The 23,161-nt window shown below is 31.7% G+C and overlaps 2 protein-coding genes across 5 annotated transcripts; one reads left to right on the top strand and one right to left on the bottom strand.

The window, feature by feature from the left end:
* The first annotated feature begins 609 nt into the window (after positions 1-609).
* On the top strand, positions 610-20,571 carry LOC143184179 (polyamine-transporting ATPase 13A3). Of its 4 annotated transcripts, XR_013002731.1 has the most exons (19): positions 610-1,181; positions 9,243-9,359; positions 12,143-12,210; positions 12,291-12,458; positions 13,124-13,194; positions 13,270-13,536; positions 14,348-14,552; positions 15,410-15,608; positions 15,684-15,795; positions 16,087-16,276; positions 16,548-16,748; positions 16,855-17,040; positions 17,132-17,506; positions 17,581-17,722; positions 17,832-17,980; positions 18,065-18,293; positions 18,379-18,460; positions 18,602-19,797; positions 20,143-20,571. XR_013002731.1 is itself a non-coding variant. In XM_076386227.1 (18 exons), the coding sequence occupies exons 2-18, from the start codon at positions 9,344-9,346 to the stop codon at positions 19,659-19,661; spliced, it is 3,720 nt and encodes a 1,239-aa protein (XP_076242342.1). In that variant the 5' UTR covers positions 610-1,181; positions 9,243-9,343; the 3' UTR covers positions 19,662-20,569. The 4 variants fall into 4 exon arrangements, 3 of the variants coding, with proteins under 3 accessions (XP_076242342.1, XP_076242344.1, XP_076242343.1); XM_076386227.1 differs by having other exon boundaries at positions 18,602-20,569; XM_076386228.1 differs by lacking the exon at positions 610-1,181 and adding an exon at positions 8,906-8,965 and having other exon boundaries at positions 18,602-20,569.
* Positions 20,415-23,161, bottom strand: LOC143184182 (testis-expressed protein 10 homolog). Its single transcript, XM_076386232.1, has 5 exons — positions 22,697-23,161; positions 21,227-22,409; positions 20,913-21,150; positions 20,641-20,795; positions 20,415-20,550 (listed from the first exon to the last, which is right to left on the bottom strand). Exons 1-5 carry the CDS (start codon positions 22,895-22,897, stop codon positions 20,447-20,449), a joined length of 1,881 nt encoding a protein of 626 aa, XP_076242347.1. The 5' UTR covers positions 22,898-23,161; the 3' UTR covers positions 20,415-20,446.

Here is a 23,161-nt window from a genome sequence, read left to right as displayed (position 1 = left end):
ACAAGCTTATTTGCTTGTCAAAATTTTTACTTTTTCAAAGCAGAACAACTATTTTTGTTTAAGTGAAACCCTTTTGTACATGAGTAAAAATGAAACTCCTTTATTAATACAAAAATTTATAAAATGAAAGTTTCAATTAACACACTTTATTTGCTTGGGATAGGAAAGATAACAATAACAAAATTACTATTACTTTATAAGTAATTAATAGTTACATTATTGCGAATAACAGTAGCATTTTAACACTGTTTTAAAGTAGATTTTGTTTACACGTATGTTTTATGTTCGTTATTTCTATTAAATCAACATCTAGGTCTCCTTCTACACGGTCGATCTGTTCCGCGTACAAAAATCAGCAAATTGTAAAGTGGTAAGACATAACTCGTAAATCAATTTTTACACGCCTCTCTTTACACGACTTTTTTACACGGTACTTACAGATCCGTCGCTAAAAGGAGACTCAGGTGTGTTTCGAATTTTTCTCAGCACAGATCTATCGGTAACCGCGGGAAAAGCGAGCGCTCGTCGATAGAGCGACAGGGTGGGAGTAAATTTGTGCAACAGAGATCAGTAACGATACAGAATCGCACAGTGTAGACCGGTGCGCGGCGCGAAACAGGTGGTGAAGCGACGGGGAAATGAGCTAGATCGTGTCAATTCTCGAATAACAACGAAAATTTCGCAATATATTTAAGGTGCTATCCGACGTTCATTTAACATTCTCGAGCTTGGGCTATCCTGGCGGAAGTCAACTTTCGATTCAATTCTTTTAAAGGCGTATCGACCTTGTAACACCTTCAGCAACATAATCGAACACTTAATTTCCGTCACGATCACAGACGTCAGCTCTTTCGGTCGTTATTTCACTTTTTTACACGGTTCGGACACGCTTGAACGGCTCCTACTTTTAATTGTCCTTACCTTGAGTTGGTAATTTTCGATTGTTCTCTCAATCGAAACCTCTCGCGAGAAGCTCGACCGTAAGATTGAGAGGAAAAATCGTCCTACGGTGCACCGAGACGATACTTGTAAGTCTTCTGAGATTGACGAAGGGTGAATAAGCGTCGAAAATTGCACGAAAGCAAGCTCACTGGGAATGCACGAATCCGTGCAAACACCTTGGACTACGTCCTTGCGAGAATAAAGGAATCGGACCAAGGAAAGGATTGCTGAAAGTTCGGGTAAGTTAATAATAGAAGAAGTCACTTTTTATCGAAATATTTACGGTAATTATTTCTGTGGTTGCCCGAAGACATCCTTCTGCAATAGTTTCTTTGCTACGTTCTGATAACGACGAAGAAATACATTATTTATGTTTTTCTTTTGATAAACAAGGTTTTTATCTACATAATACAATTTTTTGCCGGTATTTTTGTTATGCTACGCGCGAAAGTTCTTTTTACGCGAAGTAAACAAGAATTAGGTTGTATCTTCGTTTTGCTTTATCAATAGTGGTATATTAATCAAACAATTTCGGTATTTAAAAGATTTAAACGTACAAAATAAATTGATTAGATATTTAATAGAAATATTACTATAATAGGGAAAAATATGAATAAAATGTGGTTTTTAAAAAACATTAATGTACAAAATACATCGGTACAAACATTGCTGAGCAATAATATAGCTTTACCCATTTGAAATTTGTTGGTACTATTTAATGTACCTATTTGAGGACTTCTAATTAAAAGAAATCTTGTAACGAGCCATTAAATGACAGTTATAAATTTTTATAAAACTATATGTAATGGGTTGATGTCGCCATACATTGCGCCATACATTGAAATTATCGCCATCGGAGGTAGGTATACAATATGTTCTTTGAATTCTCGAAATAATTGCAATTATTTGAGGAGAGAAACTACGATGAGGAAAACATACATAAACTGCAGTAGGTCATTTCTGCAGTGAATAGAGATTCTATATTTTCTCTGGAATTTTCCTCAAAACCTGATCCCCTCCCCTCCCTTTTATCACCTATTTTAATCCCTTCACCGATCGGTCCTAATCGTTTGTAAAAAAAAAAGAAGGAAGAGGGGGTAGTGAAAGTGGTTTAAATCAGCATCGCATGGAAAATGACACTTTTGATTTGAGGTGGGTCATGCCCCGTTGGAACTTCTGTACTTCCCCTCTCCTTTCCGCCCGCCCTGTTGATTTTTTCTACAGGTCATTAAACTTTACGAAATAACGAGTTACGATGCGGATCCAAAGTTGCAGGCGCTGCGTTATACAACGGCCTTTATCTAAAAATGTAGAAGAGCGACATGCATTTCTAACGTTCACCACACACCATGCTAGGACACGATGTAAGGAGTCTTTGCGACACACATTTCACAACAGAATGGATACATTACGTAAAGGCGCCTCTTTTTTCTGTCGAATGACTGATGAGACAAAGCAGCTTACGTATGATATTTTTTGTTTATTTCTGTAATGACGAAGTAGGGGGTTACATCTGCCTAAAAGTACAAAAACAATTGCACAGTCAAAAAATGTTTGACGCGTGAAAAGTATAGACAGGAATTAAACCAAATTTTCTTCCAATAAAACATATATCTATCAATTAGATTTTTCATAACGGGTATTGAGCGCAAGCTGGGGCCACATTCTAAAACCTTACCCCTCACAAAAACCAGTACAAAAAGAACCTAGTATATAAAAATTCCTTGAAATATGTCTCATTGCCTTAGCCTCTTGATACAACAGATGTGTTTCTTTTAACTTGGCAATTTAATTATTACTTTTTTCTGTAATTTAATTTTGATCTGGCTTTATTTTTATTTTATTAAGGTGAGTTATTAGAAAATGTCAACTTCTATTTTGAATAAGCTTAAAAAACTATACATATATTTCGTGTGAGATCTTATGATGATGCTAGGTATCGAAGAGTATGAATGCTGCACTGAATTTTCCCATATTTAGATCACGATATGTTAACAACTTTTTAATTGGTAGGTGTTCGCCAGTCTGAATGATGGATATACAATATACAGACAAAAGATTGAACAGATTTTAAATCTAAATTCAAAGTTGAAACACCTAACGGAATTAACGCAAAAAGTTAGAATATCTATCATGTTCAGCTTTTAATTTGAATTTTTATTTATTAATATCAATTTGTTTGCTTAACATAAGTACTTGTTTTTCTAACGATCCCTGTATTAAGAAAATACTTTTATATTGAAAATTATCGAGTATTTCTACTTTTAATTTATTGTTAAGATTTTACGAATTTTTGTCTTGAGATACTTTGTACTGAAGAGTGTCTCCTAGCAAACTCTGGAAAAGAACATGCCTCCTATTAACAACAATATTTCTTTCATTTATTAATATTTTTCAATCGAAATATGAAAATATCTATTTGATAAATATATATTTTAGTTGAGAAGCTATTCTTTAGACATCCAGTAATCCAAGAATATCCAAGTGGATAGCTAGACTGCGGGTCTTTATGCAATTTCATATTTTCATAACTACAGTTAAAGTAATGGAACCAATTTCTGTAAATCCATAAAAATCCACTGTCTACTGATAACCAATTCCAGGGGCGAGAAACAATGTTGTTTCATACGGATATGAGGAAACCTCAAATTGTTTTTCATATCATATTAGTCATCGATGATTCATGATGTTTATTAGTAGGTAGATTGCGAATGTTTATGCAAATTCCTATTTCCATAAACACAACTAAAAAAGTAGAAATCTAATTACATATTTATTTCACCGTTCAAATATTATCAAGTGTATGTAAGTGGCGATATATTCTACATTTATCCATATCATATAAGTACTGTATTTTTCGTGTATTAAAATTCCCCATAAATGCATAAAGATTTGCAATCTATTAGTAATCAAATTTACGTAAGTCTTCAGGAGGTAATTACTTATTTTTGAATTTAAAATTAAAAGATAATTAGGATAAGAAAATTAAAAATGTAAAAAGTTACATGCAACATTATAATTTAGTTTTTTAATCAGTTTTTAGTCTTACTGAAAGTTTTGTGGTAGTAGATACTTACGTGGCTATGGTTGCTACCGTCACACAGTGATAGTTGAATATAGCTATATATGTATATGAATCGCAGTATCACTGCTTACTATAAAAATTACAGACTAAAATTTCTCAACAGTCAAGTACAGTAAAAACAAAAAAAAAAGTACAAGTCAAGTAAAATTTCTCAACACTAGATGGTAGATGTTTATGCAAATTCCTATTTTCTGTTTTCATAATCACAGTTAGAGAAATAGAAGCTAGTTGGACATTTGTTTCGCTTTTCAGATGTTGTAAACTATGTTCAATTTTCGATATTTTGCACATTTTTGCATATTACATGAATACTATATTTTTTGCGCATTGAAATTTCACATAAATGCATAAAAATCCGCAGACTCTTTACCACTGTAGCAGAAGCAGAGAAGTCTGTTTCCTTCTCCGATCTGTAATCCTAGTGTCACACATTGAACTATTACCGTTTGTTCTTTCCCAATTCACGAATGTTGAAATTTTTGTCATTCCTTTTGTCATTTTTGTTATCAGCTAAATCAGTCTATTCGTTCGTTATTTGACACATGTATCGCTTCGTGCTGTCAAGTTATGTCAGTAAAAACAGTAAATCAATTATACATATTTCTTTCATTCTTGAATACCTCACCGAGATGGAAAATTTTGTCAAAGTCAAGGATATCTTTTGTTTGTCCAGAACATTTGAGTACGTTTTCCTCGATCTCGGAGAACAATAAGATGTACAATAATCGAGACCAATTATCGTAAATGGTTATAATTATTGGAATCAGGTAACTCTCTGTACATAGTTAAAGGTACGACTTATGCACTTTCAATTCCATTCTGAACCGGTTTAAACTAGAACTGTATCAGGAATGAGAATATACTTGATGCACCTTCACAGTATTATCACAAATTTGATCTATGATATACAATGATAATCGAATGCTCTTTTGTTAGGAAGTACCGTTTTCATCAGGCCATCAATGCCTGTTATGAAAACACGATCAACATTTGATATAGATATTTTATCGGAGAAAAGATTCTCTCCTTTTTACGGGAGAGCTGTTTTTCGTATAAGTTACGAACTTGTTCACCTTGCAATCAAAATGATCGATCTGGTGTTAGAACTGTCAGACAAAGAAATTGTGCAAGGTCATCCGAGTCCCATGTTATCCTGCGAATGTTATTAGCAAAATGTGACAGTCTGCTTATTCTCGGTAAAGTGCTCTACTAGAAAAGTTTATCACAAATCACGACGATGTTTCATATTATCTAACACTCTTGAGTTTGTAGTTATTTCTAATTTCTATATAATCTTTCATTATCACATAATTATTGATATAGTGGTGTAATAGACAATCATCAATAATTTTTCCGACTAATATAGTGTTTCAAAGAAAGTAAGCTGCTGAGTTCGATTAATGTTCAGTGCTGATAGTGGTCTAGCGTTTGTGAGTATTGTTTGTAAATCTTTTAAAGCGTTAAGCTCTTGTTTCCTTAAACCAATTATTTTTCAAACAAATCATTTGATCTCACTCAGAAATTCTATTGTATCAATCACGACTGCGTGCAATTACGCGAGGATTAGCGATAGCCATCGGCTATCATCGACTGCTACCTGCCACCGATCGATTATCAAAATTTTCCAAGTGTTATTTAAGGTAAAAACACATTAAAATCGTGTAATATGAAGTTATATGCTACGTTGCATATATATATAATAGGAAATTTATTTCATATTATAGCAAAATAGACTTAAAACAAGAAAAAAACGTCGATTCACACTATTAATGTCACGTGAAAAGTGTAAAGTTACTGTAGCACTGCGATCACCGAATGGTGGCTGTCATTTGAATCATGAATGAATCTGTTTTGACGAACTGTAGGAGTCCAAAAACTCCATTTGGAGATATTTGATGCTAACGCGTAGATCTGTATCTTTTACATATCTGAACCCTAGAGCCAGAGTGTATTAATTTATCTTGCGTGTGATTTAACACGCTTTGGCTTTGAGATCCAGATATAGCGTTCAGATTATTTGAAAATGATTAATTTTTTATTTGTACTGTTCTTTAACTCACCGATTTAATTGTAATGGGCTCTCGGCTCTGACATTTGTCAATTAAGTTAGAAATTGTAAATAAATCAAAGACAGATAATGATAATTGATTGTAATCGATCAGTGTAACATGACAATCGTTTGTTATGAAAATGGTGTTAGTTTATTTTTCTTAAACTAAAATTACCAATTTTTTAACATTAACTTATACGCAAATTATTTATATGTATTCCCAAAAATGGACCTACACCACTTTTATAATAAACGAAATTCTTACATGTTTTAGCTAAACGTTAAAATTTATGCCAACAGAAAGAAATATATAGCAAATACAAAGTAAAATATAAAACAATGTTATTTGCAAATTATCTATTATGAGTTATTTCTTAAATATAATTATCATATTTGACCAATCAGTTCTATATCTGAAATTTAATTTGTGGCAGTCGATTGATAGCGATGGTTAAACGTGATTACACCGTATTAATTAACGAACAATAAAAAGACGAAAGTTTAACAAACAAGTTATTGTGGATTATACAAAATATTTCTCATGACTTGAGTAAATTTCAAATTACTAATTTTCTAGTATGCTTGACAAATCCATAGAATTAAGTAGTTTTGACAATGTTATCTACCCAAAAATGCAAATTGCAACTCAACAGCCAGATCTTACACAGAGAATTTTATTAAAATAGATAATTATAACAAGATTTGAAGCAACATATGTCAGAATGACGAGAGAGAATGTATTAAAGAAAAGTGACTGTTTCTTCTATATGTAGAAATGTTTAGAAATTTTAGACAATCAAATAGAATTCAAAATTTTTAAATATTTAAATTCAGATTGCTAAACAGTAAGACCAATAAATACTTGAAAGCAATTTCGATTTCAACAACTGTCAACAACATTTCATTTTGATACGATAACTCACGAAATGATAAGAAAAATATAATCGCAAAAATTTATGTAAAAGGACGATCAAAGATTTAAGCATAACGAAAGTGGGTATTCTTGTCACTTTTTTTAATGGATCTGTTAAAACAGTCTATAGTGTCATCTTCTTATAGGTATATGAATCACTTGCGGTGAGCTTATAACAAAAAATACGTTGTCGTTATCAAGTCAAATGCAAATAGCTCATATTTGCTTTATCGCGAAGAAATACTGCAATTATTTTGCTAATAGGAACTTTTCGAACATCAAGCAGTGCGGCAGTGCCGCGACGCAAAATATATGCGAAGCGTAGGAGTAATCGTGTACATTTTTTGGAGTGTTACGTATAAAAAACTTTAATCGTGTGTATCATTAGATCCGTAACTCAGATCTAAAATTCAATGGTATTATCGCAATATAGTGTGGTTTACATTTTCTTAATAACCATTCTAGTATTATATTTAGTTGTTGAGTTGTATAGAAACTTTTACGGTATAACAAACAATATTTTTTTGTGTTCAACAAATAGTTAAATCCACTAGAAGTGTAGAATGTGTGTTAAATAACCAGCTATTATAGTAAGAGCACACTGCTGCTCTGAAGAACAAAACGACTTAACTATTATCTGGTAGTTGCATAGAGGACAATTATCTCGTTATATTTTTGATTCACCTCATCTGAATCGAAAACAAGACTAAAATCGCATAGGTCGACTATGGCACATGGCTCGCGAAACATAAGTTCGTTACTTGGTCAGCCGACAGTTTATTATGCCGACTATGTAGCTCAAGTGCACGGTCACCGTAATCACGTTCGTTATCAAACTGCCTATTTGACGTCTATCCTGACCGTATCTTCTTTCGCGGAATGGATTCATTAGCATACCTTTTCCTTACGCCATTTAATTCCTCAAGAGAAACTTAATCAGCTGTTCCTAATTCAATGAACGTTTAAAGGTGAACTTCATTTAATTCCTCTCTTAAGAGCTTGCATGTAGTTAAAAGCCCGGAAAAATACAAATAAAAGAACCCTTTTTACAAAAACTAAATTTTTTCGGTAAAAGGTTTTACATATTAGGAGATAATGTACAAGTACATTGCTGCTGCGTGTTCTTTGATGGCGGATATTTTCTAACCCAGAGGATTATTATTGAAAAATATAAAATTGAGCAGATTTTAAAATTAAAGTAAAAATGGAAATACTTATGTAACTAATAGCCTAGGCGCACACGACGGACATTTTTGTTGGTGTAACTAAAGATCGATTACAAACTGAATAAAACTTCTTTTTCTATCTGATGGATAAGAAGACAATCAATTTATAAAATTTTGTTAAGTCTGTAATCGGCTTTTAACGAAAGTGCCTAACCCAGTTACCTAACCCAGACGGACAAAATTCTGTGTTAATTCTGTGTGCTTAAGCATAATACCTGATTCTTGTCTCTCAAAATTCGTTCGAGTTTCTGCCATACTATCGGTCAGAAGTTTGGTGTCAATAATCGTTTTTAATAAGTATAATTAAAGTTATCGTCAAATAAGTATAATTATGATATATATCATAATAAATGTAATTACTATCACAACATTGTTTTATGTTATTTAGATTATAAACTATATTCAGAAATAACACTATAAAAATGGTAAAGTCTCTGTGCATAAGTGTAAGGCCCGTTTCAGAGTTGAGCGGAGCGTTCGCGCTACACGCGTGGATGAAAATACTTATATGTATTGCACAGAAGCATTCACAGCTTCGCGGATGATCCGCGCGTTATAACATAAGGTAATTTCATCCGCAAGCGGACGCGGACGCTCCGCTCATCTCTGAAATGGATCTATTGTTGGTCCAAAGGCCGATTACAAATTTTATATGTCGATTGTCTTCTTATGCATTAGATAGAAAAAGAAGGATTGTTCAGTCTACAATCGGCCTTCAGACCGACAAAATTGACGATCACCGATTGTCGGTAGGTGTGCGCTTAGGCTAAAATACAACGCAAAAGAGGTTTTAAACTTTTGGACGGTAAATTTTTTTCTTGTTATGTGATCAAAATATGAAAAATTCTAGTAAATAAATACGTATATCAATGGAGGCAAATTTGATTCAATTTGTAGCTAAATATAATTATTTCGAGAAAATGTTTTTTAATTCGAATCCTTTGGTAATAATTTTTCTGTATGCTGATGGAAGTAGTCATGAAGATTCAATATATTTCTAAGGGTAAATTTTATATTTGCTTACAGCATCGGGTCGTCCAGGTGGAAATTCTCATTTGACGGCGACTCAAATTTGAGGGAATAGCTCGAAGAATTCAATAGAGTTTAAACAGCTTAAGTCTGAAGTTATGAGAACATCTAATGGTGAGTACTGAGTATTAAACGTCTCTTTTTTATGTGTATATTTGATTTCAAGAAATATGAAACAATTTACAGTTAAAAAAACGTTAATATTAAAAAATTAGGAAGTTTGTGTGCTAATTAAATAAAGGAAGACAAAAAAGTATAATAAATTGGATATTCATTATAACGACAAAATAGATAACGATATATAAGTGTAAGATCGTATTACCTACATGTTAATAAGAATCATTACCTATTTGTAAGTAAGATTGCTTTAGAATTAAATATTTGAAGATCGTGTACAGTGTACAGTTAAGGTCATGCAAGGTCATTCTATCAACTAACCCTGAGATGACAGATCAAAAAAGACAATGCTATCATTTGTAATCTATTTTAATTCTTCTTGATTTTTCCAATCTGTTTTAGAAATATATTTTGCATTAACCTACACTATTTTATTATATTTTTCCTGGATATGTTCCGACTGGCTTCAATCAGTTCTAGCTCGTTTCAAGCATCAACTTGTTTCAACCTGCTCTATCTTGTTCACACCTGCTCCAACTTACTTGAATCTACATGCAGGTGCTTCGAAAGAACTCTAACATCACTAGCGAGGTGTTAATGTATGAACACTGTAGTGTAGTGCATACCAAGTAAACTATTCTTGACATTACTATTTGAAAAATTAACTTCCAAGCTAGGTAGTAAGATACACTCTATTTCAAGCGAACAGCTATTCTTAATAGATAAAGCAAAAGGAGTACAAATAGCAGAATTCAGCGTAAGATCCAACGTTTATTTTATTACCTTCATGTAACTGCCCAGATAGTACACGACTTCTTAAAGACGTCTACTTTATGCCCGTTTTATGTCTGAACGTCTTACGACATAATTTGAACGTGTTAAGAATATTCAAAAGCATATGCCTTAAAGACTTCCTTAAAGAATTTACGTCCATAATATATCTTAAAGACAGGTTACATGGATGTCTTAAAGACTTACGTTTTTGAACATCTTAGAGACGTCTATTTTTTGTCTTATAGATACACTTTAGACGTTTTGAAGACGTCGTATGAATGTTTTTTAAAATGTCCTAAAGACATTCTGATTAATAACTTTGGACATCTCCAAGACGCCTTTTGGACATTTCTAAGACTTTATTGGATATCTTTAAGACGTTTTTACGGTGTTTTAAGACGTCTCTGTGCTATATGGGTGTAACGTAGATCAGAGTATTTTATTCATTGATAAGTGATCTACTATACAAGTTGACATCTCAAGACATACATGATATTCAATAAGAAGTAATAGGTTAAAATAGGTACAAAAAATAAACATATTTAAAAAGTTCATAAATTCGAGTAAAAAGATCCTGAAGCTCGACAATCCGTTTATCAGAACCGTGCGTTCAGTGGATCAATCAGAGTTTCATTGAGTAATAATCTCATCTTCACAGTTGTACACTTACTTCTTGACTCATTAAACGCAGATCCATCATAGATTGACCAGGCTTTTTGACAACTTTTTAAACGTCAACAAATAAAAACGCATGCTACGACCACAATTTCATCACTTGATTTTCGTCTTATTTTATAATGTAAAATCACCCCCAGAAATAAAAAAAACGGACTGCTAAAAAAAATAAATTGCCTTATAATATACATTTTCCAGAAAAATTGATTTAACTTAATGCTTTTTTCTATCGTCATCAGTAGTCTGCGGATTTGTATACTTTAATATTAAATATTGTATAATAATATTAAAAACTATAGAAAATATGAAAAATACAAATTATAGTATTTGAAAGGTAAAGCAAATTTTTATTTAGGTTCCATTTCTTTAACTATGTTTATAAAAATATAAAATTGTATAAAAATCTGCAATTTAGTTACTAGTTTCAAATAATTTGGTAATAAAGATTTTTCTTTCTCGATTTTTAAAGTTTTTATATTCTAAAGATGCATTAAGTGTACAACTTACGTATAAACATTTTCGGGTATTTCACTTATGCGCTAAGAGGAACATTTAATCGGAATCAGGGCGTGTCAATTGAGGGACGTAAGATACGCAAACGATTGTTCGCAAATGATAGTCATCGTCGAATCACGTGCTCGCTCGTGTTTCTTACGAGCCGATTTTACAATGTCAATAGACAAGGCGCACGCGAGCTACTAGAGGATAAGGGTATCTAGAAAAGGACATCTATTTACATCTTGATAACAGAAGTCGATTCTGCACGTTTCTCGGATATCGTGTACTTGTTTCTCCTAACTTAAGATGCAATCTCGCGTTTGATGACCGGATAACGAGCAAGGTGTTAACGCAATTTAAAAGGATGCTATTTATAGAGAAATTATAGAATTTCTTTTACTTGAAAATATTCATTTTATGAAAGTTCTAACGATTTTATTCAATGAATGATATCGAAGAAAAGCATCGACACCTCTAAGTGTTTCACAGATACTGTGTTCCCTTTAATTTTAATTCGATGTTGACACTCGGCAACGTGCTTTCGTTCTTTATGTAAGTAATAAATAGATTGGAAATAATAAGGACAAAGATTATCATACCTCACCTTTGAAAGAAGAACAGTATTAACACATTCGCTGCCATGCTCCTCGGGCATAGTTTGTTCCTGTACACCAAACTTTCACTTCTACTGCATTAGTACGAAATACTCATAGTTGGCAGTAAACGTGTTAATGATGTCAATTTCCTGAAAAATTATTGAAAAACTGGCTTGTATTTAGAAGTTTCCGTATATCGAACAAGTAATAAAGATTTCTTACATTTTCTTTATTCAGGAGTAAAGAATGACCAAACGTCGGAAATTCAGTGGCAAAAGATCCATACTGGTCAAGATGAAGATATGGTAAATATCTTTTATAGCAAACAAACAAAAATTACAGTAATGAATCTTGGTCATATTTAATTAAATGTATAAACTTTTAGCGTATTTATGGATATGAGAAAAGCAAATTAAAAAGCGTTTTCACTTATATCTGTTATGTGTTGACCATTGGTTGGGTCAGACTCTTCTTCCACTGGTACCCTCAACTGCACCTGTACGCGACTCACAAGAAGTGTCCCTTGAGTCGTGCAACGAAATTACTTGTGTCTGTAAGGATTGCCATATGTGACTTTATTATTATTATTAATATTACATATCTATACATCTATACCATGGGTACAAATATACCTAAGGGTATACATGTAATTTTTTTACCAAATTTTATTTACTCTCATTCCCTAAAATGATTTGAATTCATAAAAAAATAATGTTTATAAAATGAAATCGAACGGGTAACGAGAAAATGTGCTCCCGGGGCCCTAAAGTTTTAGGTGTAAAATCCCCTAAGCGCAGCTCCGCTGTTACTCCAAATCATGTAGTAAAATTGTTCAATTATCTTAATTAATTTCAATTATACTATATTCAATTATAATTTCAATTATATCAACTTGCTGTTTTTTTTTAATTTGTAAGCGCAACAGTTTCAAGACTTAAGTTTTTTAAAAAATTTCAAATATAAAATGATTTACGATAATAGACGCAATAACAGAGACATTGATTGCTAATGAAACGTAAAAGAAGCTACCTTCGTACGATATCTTAGACAGTTTAGGACTTTTATTCGACCTGTATGCATCATTAAAGCATTAGCAATTAAAAATTAAAATAACTTGACATTTATTAAGAGATTAGTAGCATCACGTAAAGATGAAAGTTCATCGTTGAACTGAATTAATCATGAAGTTACTAATCAGTAGCATTATTACGAATGCAGGATAATTACCAAGGAAAATATAAGTCGTACTCCGTAAAAGAAATAAAAACGATTTCTGCGAAGAATCTAAGGTCAGTCTAACTTTGCATTTTCTATTAATACTGGTTTCTATATCGATCAAGCAGTTTCTTTCTTTCTTCGAATAGCGCTCAAGATGTATCAAACAGCTTGGACAAAAACGACGAACATTTGGTCGACAAGATTAGACATAGAAAGCTGAAAATTAATTTGGAGAATGGTACGCAATGCGAGGTACTCGAGTACAAAGCTTTTTGGTGCAAGAAGCAGTGTTATGTCTGGGACATCACACAGAATGCATTTTCGAAACTGGTAGGCTTGGACAAGTACACGTTGTGCTCGGATCTTCATCTTAGCAGTAATCAAGGACTCTCTAAAGAAGAACAATGCCTTAGGTATCGTAAAATTGTGATTCAAGTTTTAGATCATAGACTGCTCAAAATAATTACTTGAGCTATTTTATTATTTTATCTTTCTATTATTTAATTGTTTTTAATACTTCCTCTATAATCATAATTGGATAACGAAACAAATAAATTGGCAAGGACCATTACTATTTTTTATATGTATATAGGATTTTTGTGGTTCCTGATATTTCAATACAGTCCCTACTTAACAATAAATGCTCTTCTAACTATTTTGAGCGGTACATTCTGAAACACTAATATGTAAAAACCAGGCCCACATTTTCCATAAGACATGTTAAGTGCAATCTGGCCTCATAGTCTATGAGACTACATTTTAAAATCTTATTCTTTACAATCAACAATATAAAAAACAGTCTAGTGTAGGAAAATTCCTTAAAATATATCGCGTTGCCCCAGCCTCTTGATACGAAATACATGTTTATTTTAACTGTGCAATTTAGGTATTATTTTTTTTTAATTTAAATTTAAATTAATTTATTTTTATACTATTTTAATTGCAAATATATAATACCAGTGTTGTGTTATTTTTATTGTAACGTGTTATATTAATTTCAATAAACTTTAAAAAACTGTGTATGAATTTGATTAATTGAAATAGACTTGTTCTTTTGAAATCTCATAATGATGTTACGTCTGAGAACTCTAAAAGTATAAATGTGACCCTCGTAAAAGCTAATACAGATATTAAAAGATTCAAAAGCTCTAAAATGTAAACATTCTCATAAGTCCTAGTCAAACAGTTCCGTCAACCAAACCAAAAAGATGTTACTTTTTTCAGACGTCTAGTATACGGAACCAACGAAATCGTGGTTCCCGTGCAAAGTATAGGCGTGTTGCTGGTATTGGAAGTCTTAAATCCATTTTATATTTTCCAAGCCTTTACTCTCTGTGTATGGTTTACCGATGGCTACTTGTACTATACAGCAGCAATCATTTGCATGTCATTGTTCGGAATTACAAGTACCATAATACAAACTCGTAAGGTACGAGAAATTACTTTCATTATTTCTTAATACTTTCAGCCTATTACCGTGTAAATAGTCTACAAATAATAATAAACGATTTAAGAGAGGAAACCACTGTTACGGGTTGAAAAAAAATCACAATTTTTCTTTTGTCTTTTTTAATGTTTAGGATTTCAAAAATAATTCTTTAAAATATTAAAATAAAATTCACAAAAATGATAAAGTTACAGAAGTTTTAGTAACTGTAACGTAATGCTCGTAACTGGCCGCTTTAAACTTTAAACGCATCTTTCTCGAAAACATGTTCTTGAAACTGTGCGAATCGATAATTCAGTTAATTTTCATCTTATTCCAAATTTTCGGTGGTTGCTTCTATTTTCTTTAGTTGCACGTGCAGAATTTTTGTACTAAATAATTAGTTCTTACGTAATATTAAAAGAAGTGCTGACTTCAAACATTTTCGACAGTTTTTGTTCAAAGTTTTACCATTTTATAACAGATTCCTTTTTCATTTCTTTCTCTGTCCTTTTTCTGTTAAAGTTTGAGAAAATGGAATGATTACTCATTTCAGAACTTGTAGCGACAAGTTACACGTCCACCTTTTTTCAACAAATTTTTTGATACCTCTTACACTGATTACTACTGTGACTGCAATAGTTAATATTTTTCTGTGAAATTTTAAGAAAAATAGCTCAAAAAATGTATTTTTCGAAAGTATTAAAAATTTTTCAGAAAAAACTTTAAATTTACTCAAAAAAGTTCTTGAAAATAGTCTTTATTTTTAGCCGTCACAGTGATTTGCCTCCTTAAGTCCAATAGTGTTGTCTTATACGTCCGATATGTTTTCACTGACGGTCAAATTTCTTATTTTCTAGAATCAACTCAATCTTCGTGGCACAGTCGCGTCCACAGAAACAGTTCGTGTACATAGGAGTTCTACAGTGTCAGAAAATATATCGAGCAATGAACTCGTACCTGGTGACATTATAGAATTGCCCAAACATCAAGCTACAGTTGTTTGCGATGCAGTATTATTAACAGGACAATGCATACTAAACGAGTCTATGTTGACAGGTGAGGTCTTAATAGTTAAGATCTAATGCTTCCACGATTTTCACAATACTAACAAATTGTGGTTTTATGTTGCAGGAGAATCGGTACCAGTAACGAAAACCTCACTGCCATCGCGGCACGTTTTATACGATCCTAAAGAATGCTCTCATCACACCATATATAGCGGCACTACTATTATTCAAACTAGGTATAATACCAGTATTTTATCAAATTTTCACACACAATACAAATCGTAAAATTTTATATAGTTGGTCCAAAAATATAGCGTGGTCATGAAATTAATCAAACGGTAAAATAAACATGTTTAGAACACTAGGATAAGTGATGTGACAGAAATATTAGAAGATGAGGAGTTCAGCCTCTTGCAGGACCACGATTAATTATTATCTGTTTATATTAGACGACAGTTTCGTTCATTGCCTTAATTTACTACGCTATATATCTGGGCAAATTATAATTAACCGATTTTTCCTATTAGATCTTACGGCAATGGACCAGTTCTAGCACGAGTCATTCGAACTGGTTTTCACACTAATAAAGGCAGCTTAGTTGCTGCTATCCTTTATCCTCCGCCAGCAGATTTTAAATTCGATCAAGATTCTTATAAATTTATCGGGATACTTGCGCTTATTGCAACTTGTGGCTTTATATACACTGTTGTGACTAAGGTACGTATTAATTTTGATTTCTCTTTTTTCTTTACAATGTGCTTCTAAGGTAAATATCTCAATAGCCGATCATGTCCCGTTATCCGAACACTGACACTAAATTTATTTAAATTTTAAGCTTAAATTTTAATAAAAACCCAGCTGTTACTAGAATGCAATTCAAGTATCGAGATATATATTTTTCGGTTATCCACTTACTGAGACAGTAATTTATTTTTTTCCAATACATTTTAAAAAGCAATGTTTTCTTTATACTATCTTTTTCTTGTAGGCTTTTAGAGGAATTACAGCCGGTCACATAGCTATAAAAGCGTTAGATATAATAACGATAGTGATTCCGCCAGCATTGCCAGCAGCAATGACAGTGGGGAAATTATACGCTCAGGCGAGACTGAAACGAGCGCAGATATATTGTATTAACAATAGAGTGATTAATGTATCAGGGAGTGTAAATTGCATATGCTTCGATAAAGTAAGGGTTGCTACTATGGTATATGATAAAATTACGAGAAAAATAGATCGTCCTATTGAGCTGGTATAAAATTCGTTTAACTCAAGCATCTCATTTGCCTCCGTAGACGGGTACTTTAACGGAGGATGGTTTGGATATGTGGGGCATCGTGCCCTGTACAAACGGGGTCCTCGGTGAATCAGAGAGGACTGTTCCTAAACTGAGCGATCACCCACTTTTCGAGGGGATGTTAGTCTGTCACAGTTTAAATCTGATTGATGGTGAACTCTGTGGAGATCCTCTAGATGTTAAGGTAATTGCTGTTGGAAATAATCACAAATTATAATTTAAGTTAGAATTAAATAAATTCAAATTCTTGATCATTATCATTTTTGTATCCATAGATGTTTGAGAGTACCGGTTGGATATTAGAAGAATCTGAAACTGTACATTCAAACAAGCACGATCTTATAGCGCAAATGATAGTGAAACCGCCAAAGAAGAACAGTTTCACGAAGAACATGAACGAAATATCTGAGATCGAAATAGTACAGCAGTATCAATTTTCAAGCTCTCTGCAACGAATGTCTGTGATAGTACGTGCACAAGGATCAGAAACTTTCAAAGCCTATACGAAAGGATCGCCTGAGATGATACTCAGCTTAAGCAAGCCTGAAACCATTCCAAAGGACATCATGTTCTGTTTGAAACGGTACACGGAACAGGGCTATCGTGTTATAGCCATGGGCCGATCAGTATTGTCTGAAATTAGTTCTACGGTAACCAGATATTATTTGAAGAAGAGTAATATTTAAGGTATATTGTAATATTCTCTTGAAACTTGAATTTTTAGATACCAAAATTGCATCGAAACGCAGTCGAACAGAATCTCGAATTTTTGGGTTTGGTTATTATGGAGAATAGATTGAAAGCACCCACTATACCGGTAATCAAGGAACTCAGGACGGCAAACATACATGTGTTGATGATAACGGGTAATTAAATTCTTGCAATTTATTTGCGACAAACAAAGAATTAATTTCATTATTACTTGTTTATTACCTGGTTTATTACTTTACGTGACATTAAAGGGAATTATTTTAGGAGACAATATTCAAACTGCAGTGAGCGTTGCAAAAGAGTGCGGCATTTTATCACCGGAAGAAACAGTGATAGACGTAACTGTAGTTATGAAAGAGAATAAAGTACAACCAGAGATTTATTTTAATGCTCAAAAATTATCTTCGAAACTGGTAATGTTGTTTAACTTCATCTGTAATTTTTCAAATATTCAGGAAAATGTGAGAAATAACTGTTTCCTTTTCTACCTCTCCTAGAATCTTCGTGATAAGAATCTCACGATATCAGAGTTACAGGATATGGAACAGAACGTGGGTAATTATAACTATCGGTTTGCTTTAAGCGGTCAGTCGTGGCAATTATTGCGCGAACATTATCCAGAAATTGTACCCAAGATTTGCATCCGCGGTGCAATATTTGCCAGAATGACTAGTGATCAGAAGCAACAACTAGTGTTAGAGTTGATGCAACTCGGTTATTATGTGGGTATGGATCCTCTTTTAACGTTGACCGTAGTTCATTGCTTTATATGGCAGACCAGTTGCTTCAAAATGTTTCTTTAATTTGTTAGCTATGTGTGGAGACGGTGCTAATGATTGTGGTGCTTTGAGAGCCGCACACGTCGGTATATCCTTATCCGAGGCAGAATCGAGGTAACGTTTCAAAGTTACATTAACGGATATTTTTATTTCATATTTTTAATTTCTATATAATATAAAAGAAATGTATGATTATATTTTTTTTAACGTTCTTTGATCAATTGTGTTAATGTTTGATAAAATATTTTCTTTCAGCGTCGCAAGTCCTTTTACCTCAAAGATTCCTAACATTACTTGTGTACCAAGAGTGATAAGGGAAGGACGTGCTGCCTTAGTAACATCATTTGGAATTTTTAAATTCATGGTTACTTATTCTCTCACAGAATTTTTATCTGTTACTATTCTCTACGCAATTGACTCAAATTTGACGGACCTGGAATTCTTGTTCATTGATATTTGTCTTATAGTTAATTTTGCCTCGTTTTTCGGGAAAACTCAAGCATATGAAAAAAAATTGGTAAAACAGCCTCCAATGACTAGTCTACTTAGTTTTAAAACTATTTTCTCTTTAACTATACACATGTTCATCATGACTATTTTCCAAGTTACTGCATATCACGCAGTACGCAATTTTCCGTGGTTTACCCCGTTCGTTCATAGTACCAATACTGAATACAAATGTTACGAGAATTATTCTGTATTCTGTGTTTCTATGTTTCAGTATATAACGATGGCACTAATATTTTCACGCGGAAAACCATATCGAAAAGCTATTTATACAAACGTTGCGTTTATAGTTTCCATAATTTTACTAACTATTGTTTGTATATATATTACAGTTTATCCTGCAGAATGGATAATAAATTTACTTGAGCTACAAGTGCCTCCAGTTTACGACTGGAGGATCATTATTTTAGCACTTGCTTTGACAAATTTCATAGTTTGTATATTTGTTGAAACATTTCTAATAGAATACTTAGTTGAGAAAAAATTAAAATACAAGTTTTATAGGCCTGAGAAATCGAAAAAGAGATATTTAAGAATAGAACATGAACTAAAGAACAATTTAAGTTGGCCAAAACTTGATAAAGAATTGCCTATTTTACCATTAACGCCAAGTGTAGAAAATATTATTAACGTAACATGTACAGAAGAGCAACCCTGTGTAAATGAAATTGAAAAAAATCTAGAAAGTAAAAGGCATAATTCAACAACAGAATTAAACAAAGACCATAATGGGTCATATGCATTTGATAATTATACATTTGTAGATGACGAACTAAAGCAAAATACGAATATGATAACTAAAGTCTAAAATATATACACATATACTTAATAAAAAATTTTACTACAAACGAATAGCTTCAAATACAGTTAATAGTACAAAATACAATCAACAGATAAAAAACAACTTTTATATCAGTATTTGTATACAGGATGTCCTATAACAAGTGAGTAATAAAATAAAAAAAAGAAAGAATAAAAAAAGTTCATATAAATATATATCCTATTGACAATCAATACAAAATTAAACAAGAGTTTTAACAAATCAGGGAATATTGTAAGAGTAGTCATATCGATGACGGCATCCCTAGACATACATTGAAATGCAAGGTAGACACCTTGAGCATTTCCAGCAAAAATAATCAAACCAATACGATATCAATTACGAAATGACAGAATACAAAACGTGCTATAACTTGTAAATACGGTTAAAAAGGACATATATTTATATGAACTTCTTTCATTGTTTTAGGTGCTGAATCAGTCCCTAAAGTATTGTCTTTATATTATAGGGCACTCTACTGTATAAGTATTATGGAATAGTTCCAAAACTGTTAAAAATTTTACTGCAAAATAGTACTAAAAATATTGTACAAAGTTTGTTAAATGTAATAATGTATCATTTGTTTTTAATTGTTGTTGAAGTGTATTAATTTAACAATTTTAACGATTGCATTCTATTAGAAACTCTGCAACATTTTCATAGTACAAGAATTATTAACTTATTAAAAAGGATAAAATACTATTTCTTTTTAGATATTTTAAATAAAAAACTTTTATATAAAGTATATATTTATCATAAAAAATATTTCTTACTTAATAGAAAATTTGAGTATCTAAGAAGTAAAACAAATTACATATCATAAGTCGGGATTGCTTATCATCTTCGGATCCAATGATTTCAATTTTCTTTGCATTTTCTGTAAATAACATATAAATATTGTTTAAATAATAGATTTACTGTTTATATACAAATGTATAGTAATAAAAATATTTTTAATTACATTTACCTATTATTTCATCATAGTTTGCTACAAGTTCTTTTTGAATCCAATCTCTGTAACGGAGCACAACTTTGTTTATTATCTGTATTGTATTCTCATGTATTTTTGGCTTCAGAAGAAGATTTGGTAGCGTTGAAATGAATTCTTTAAATGCATGTTCTCTGTAACATATCACTGATTTTTATACAAAATTCGAAGTGTTCTTATTCAGTAAAGAATATTATTAAATTTAAATACGATAGAAAACATTTAAAAAAAATACATGTTACAGTAGTTACCTATGCAATTCATACAGAGAATGATTTAATACAATATCACTAATTACGGAAAATAACTGCAATTGCATTTCTTTCTTTGATTGATTACAACATGCATTTACAACCAATTGTAATGTTACACTGAGGTCAAGCTGATTTTTGTACCAAACTTTACTTGCTCTCAAAAACAATGTTCTTAGAAGTTTAATCAATTGAGGCAATACAACATTATTTATGCTTGACCAATTTTCAAGTTTTTCTATAAAAAACAAAAACATGAAATTTAAATACAAAAAAATTGTTACCAGTATAAAATAATATAATCATTCTAGTACCATTTAAATACCTAATCACGGACATAGTATAATTTTTATTTAATTTAGGTATCACTTTGTCATCATTATGTATCGATGTAAACCATACATAAATTTGACAAAGTCCTAAATTATGCCCTAAGCATACATCATATGATTCATCCACTGTAAAATCTTCTTGACGTTTCCTGTTCCGTATAGATGTAATGAAACCACCAGCTGCATTTAATTTATTATAGGGGAATTTTGAAAGTAAATTTTTTATATAAGTATTCTGAAAATTATTTTTAAACCAATATTTCATGTTCACGTCACATTCAACATAGAGTATATCTATACACTCAATTATTAATTGTATAATATCTACAGCACTTTTTAATAATTCTAAGGCTTCACTAGATAATAGTAATGCAGAATTATCTATATTTTTTTCATCTGGACATACTTCAATCCAACTCTCAAATATAAGTGGCATTAATAATTCTACATATTTCATTAGTTCTTCAGCATCTAAATTTTTCTCAATGGTACTTTCTTTCAAATTATCATTTTGTGAATCAAAATCAATTTCACAGTTTTGAAAATTTGTATGTAAGTAAACTGGAATGTATCCAGTACTTTTATCTATATGTATAACTTGTGTAGTCATGTCACTCTCAACAACTTGCCGAGATTTATAGAAGTTAACAATAGCACTAAACATAGTAGCTAACCTTTCTAATACTTTTATTCTCCATTTAACATTAGTATTTTTGGTATTTAATGTTGTTACTAATTGTCTCCCAGGTTTCATCTCTGTATGAAGTTTAGATATCATGTCTAAAAAATTTGGTAACACTTTATGACTATTTCTTGCCAAAATATTACTACAATTTTGTACAAGTACATCTAAGAAAAGCAGAGCATCTTCTTTAATACGAGGATCTATGTGTGTCATAGCACATTTCAAGTAAGAAATTAAAACATCACAATAAGGATTCAATTGATCATTAGAAACAGGACCTAAAATTAAACTCAGAACTTTCAAAGAATCATGTCTTATGCCCCTCTCTTTATCAAGAGACAATGCACAAATGCCTTGCAAAAGAGATCCAAATTGTGAACTCAATAGTTCTGGAGAATGCTGTAACAATATTTCTTTTAGTTCTCTCATAGCATCTTGTCGAACTGTTGTATTATGATGTTGAAGACGTGACAATAGATCCTGAAAGTTGTACATATGTAATAAGGAAAATTTTAAATATGTATAGTAGAGCTCATTCAATATTCACATTTCTTGAGCACTGCATATTCGTATACTATTTTTATTAGCACTTTGAAGTGGTTTTAATGAAATAAATATCATTGCATAACGACATAAATAAACTGAATCTATGTTATATACTAAATAGATCTTTTCTATATCTTATTTAATTCAATCTATGAACATTAAATGAACGCCAATGTAACAATTACAAGATGATAATTACAATTAATAATTGATAATATTACCTTAACATTAAGTTTCCTTCTACTAAGAATTTCTGTTTCATCTCTGTGTTTTAATTGCTCACGTATCACAATTTTTTTAACTTTAAATGTTGGATTTGTGACATTTAATCCTTTTGGTAACTGTTTTGTTTTGCTTGCTTTCAATTTCACTTTTGCCTTTTCAGCTTTTAAATTCTTTAGATGTCTATGACCCTTACCCATGTTCGATTAATATTAAGGAGAATGAGCTCCTATCAGAACTGAGATAATGATTGAGTATATTATTTTCTCCTATTGTATAGGTTAGATTAATATAATTTACAATTTAGAAAGATTATTTTATGGTACAGATCATGTTACATAAAAATACGTATACAAGTTTACAGTTTACACAATAATCCACCGAAAAAATGCATACTTTCTGTTACAATAATAGAATACATATAGCGTTTACAAAATATGTTATTCTAACTAAGGTTAGGCTTC

Source organism: Calliopsis andreniformis, chromosome 9 (assembly GCF_051401765.1).
Source record: "Calliopsis andreniformis isolate RMS-2024a chromosome 9, iyCalAndr_principal, whole genome shotgun sequence".
Classification (NCBI taxonomy): Eukaryota; Metazoa; Arthropoda; class Insecta; order Hymenoptera; family Andrenidae; genus Calliopsis; species Calliopsis andreniformis.
The sequence above is the reverse complement of the archived record's forward strand: the minus strand, read 5'-3'. Positions and strand labels throughout refer to the sequence as shown.

Bases quoted from the DNA above. Each gene is read 5' to 3' on its own strand.
- LOC143184179 (XM_076386227.1), top strand. The intron at 13,195-13,269 runs GTCAGTCTAACT...TTCTTCGAATAG, and splicing joins ATTTCTGCGAAGAATCTAAG to CGCTCAAGATGTATCAAACA. The intron at 17,041-17,131 runs GTAATTGCTGTT...TTGTATCCATAG, and splicing joins GAGATCCTCTAGATGTTAAG to ATGTTTGAGAGTACCGGTTG.
- LOC143184182 (XM_076386232.1), bottom strand. From the start codon at position 22,897: ATGGGTAAGGGTCATAGACATCTAAAGAATTTAAAAGCTGAAAAGGCA. The intron at 22,410-22,696 runs GTAATATTATCA...TACAACTTTCAG, and splicing joins GAAGGAAACTTAATGTTAAG to GATCTATTGTCACGTCTTCA. The intron at 20,551-20,640 runs GTAAATGTAATT...TGTTATTTACAG, and splicing joins AAACTATGATGAAATAATAG to AAAATGCAAAGAAAATTGAA.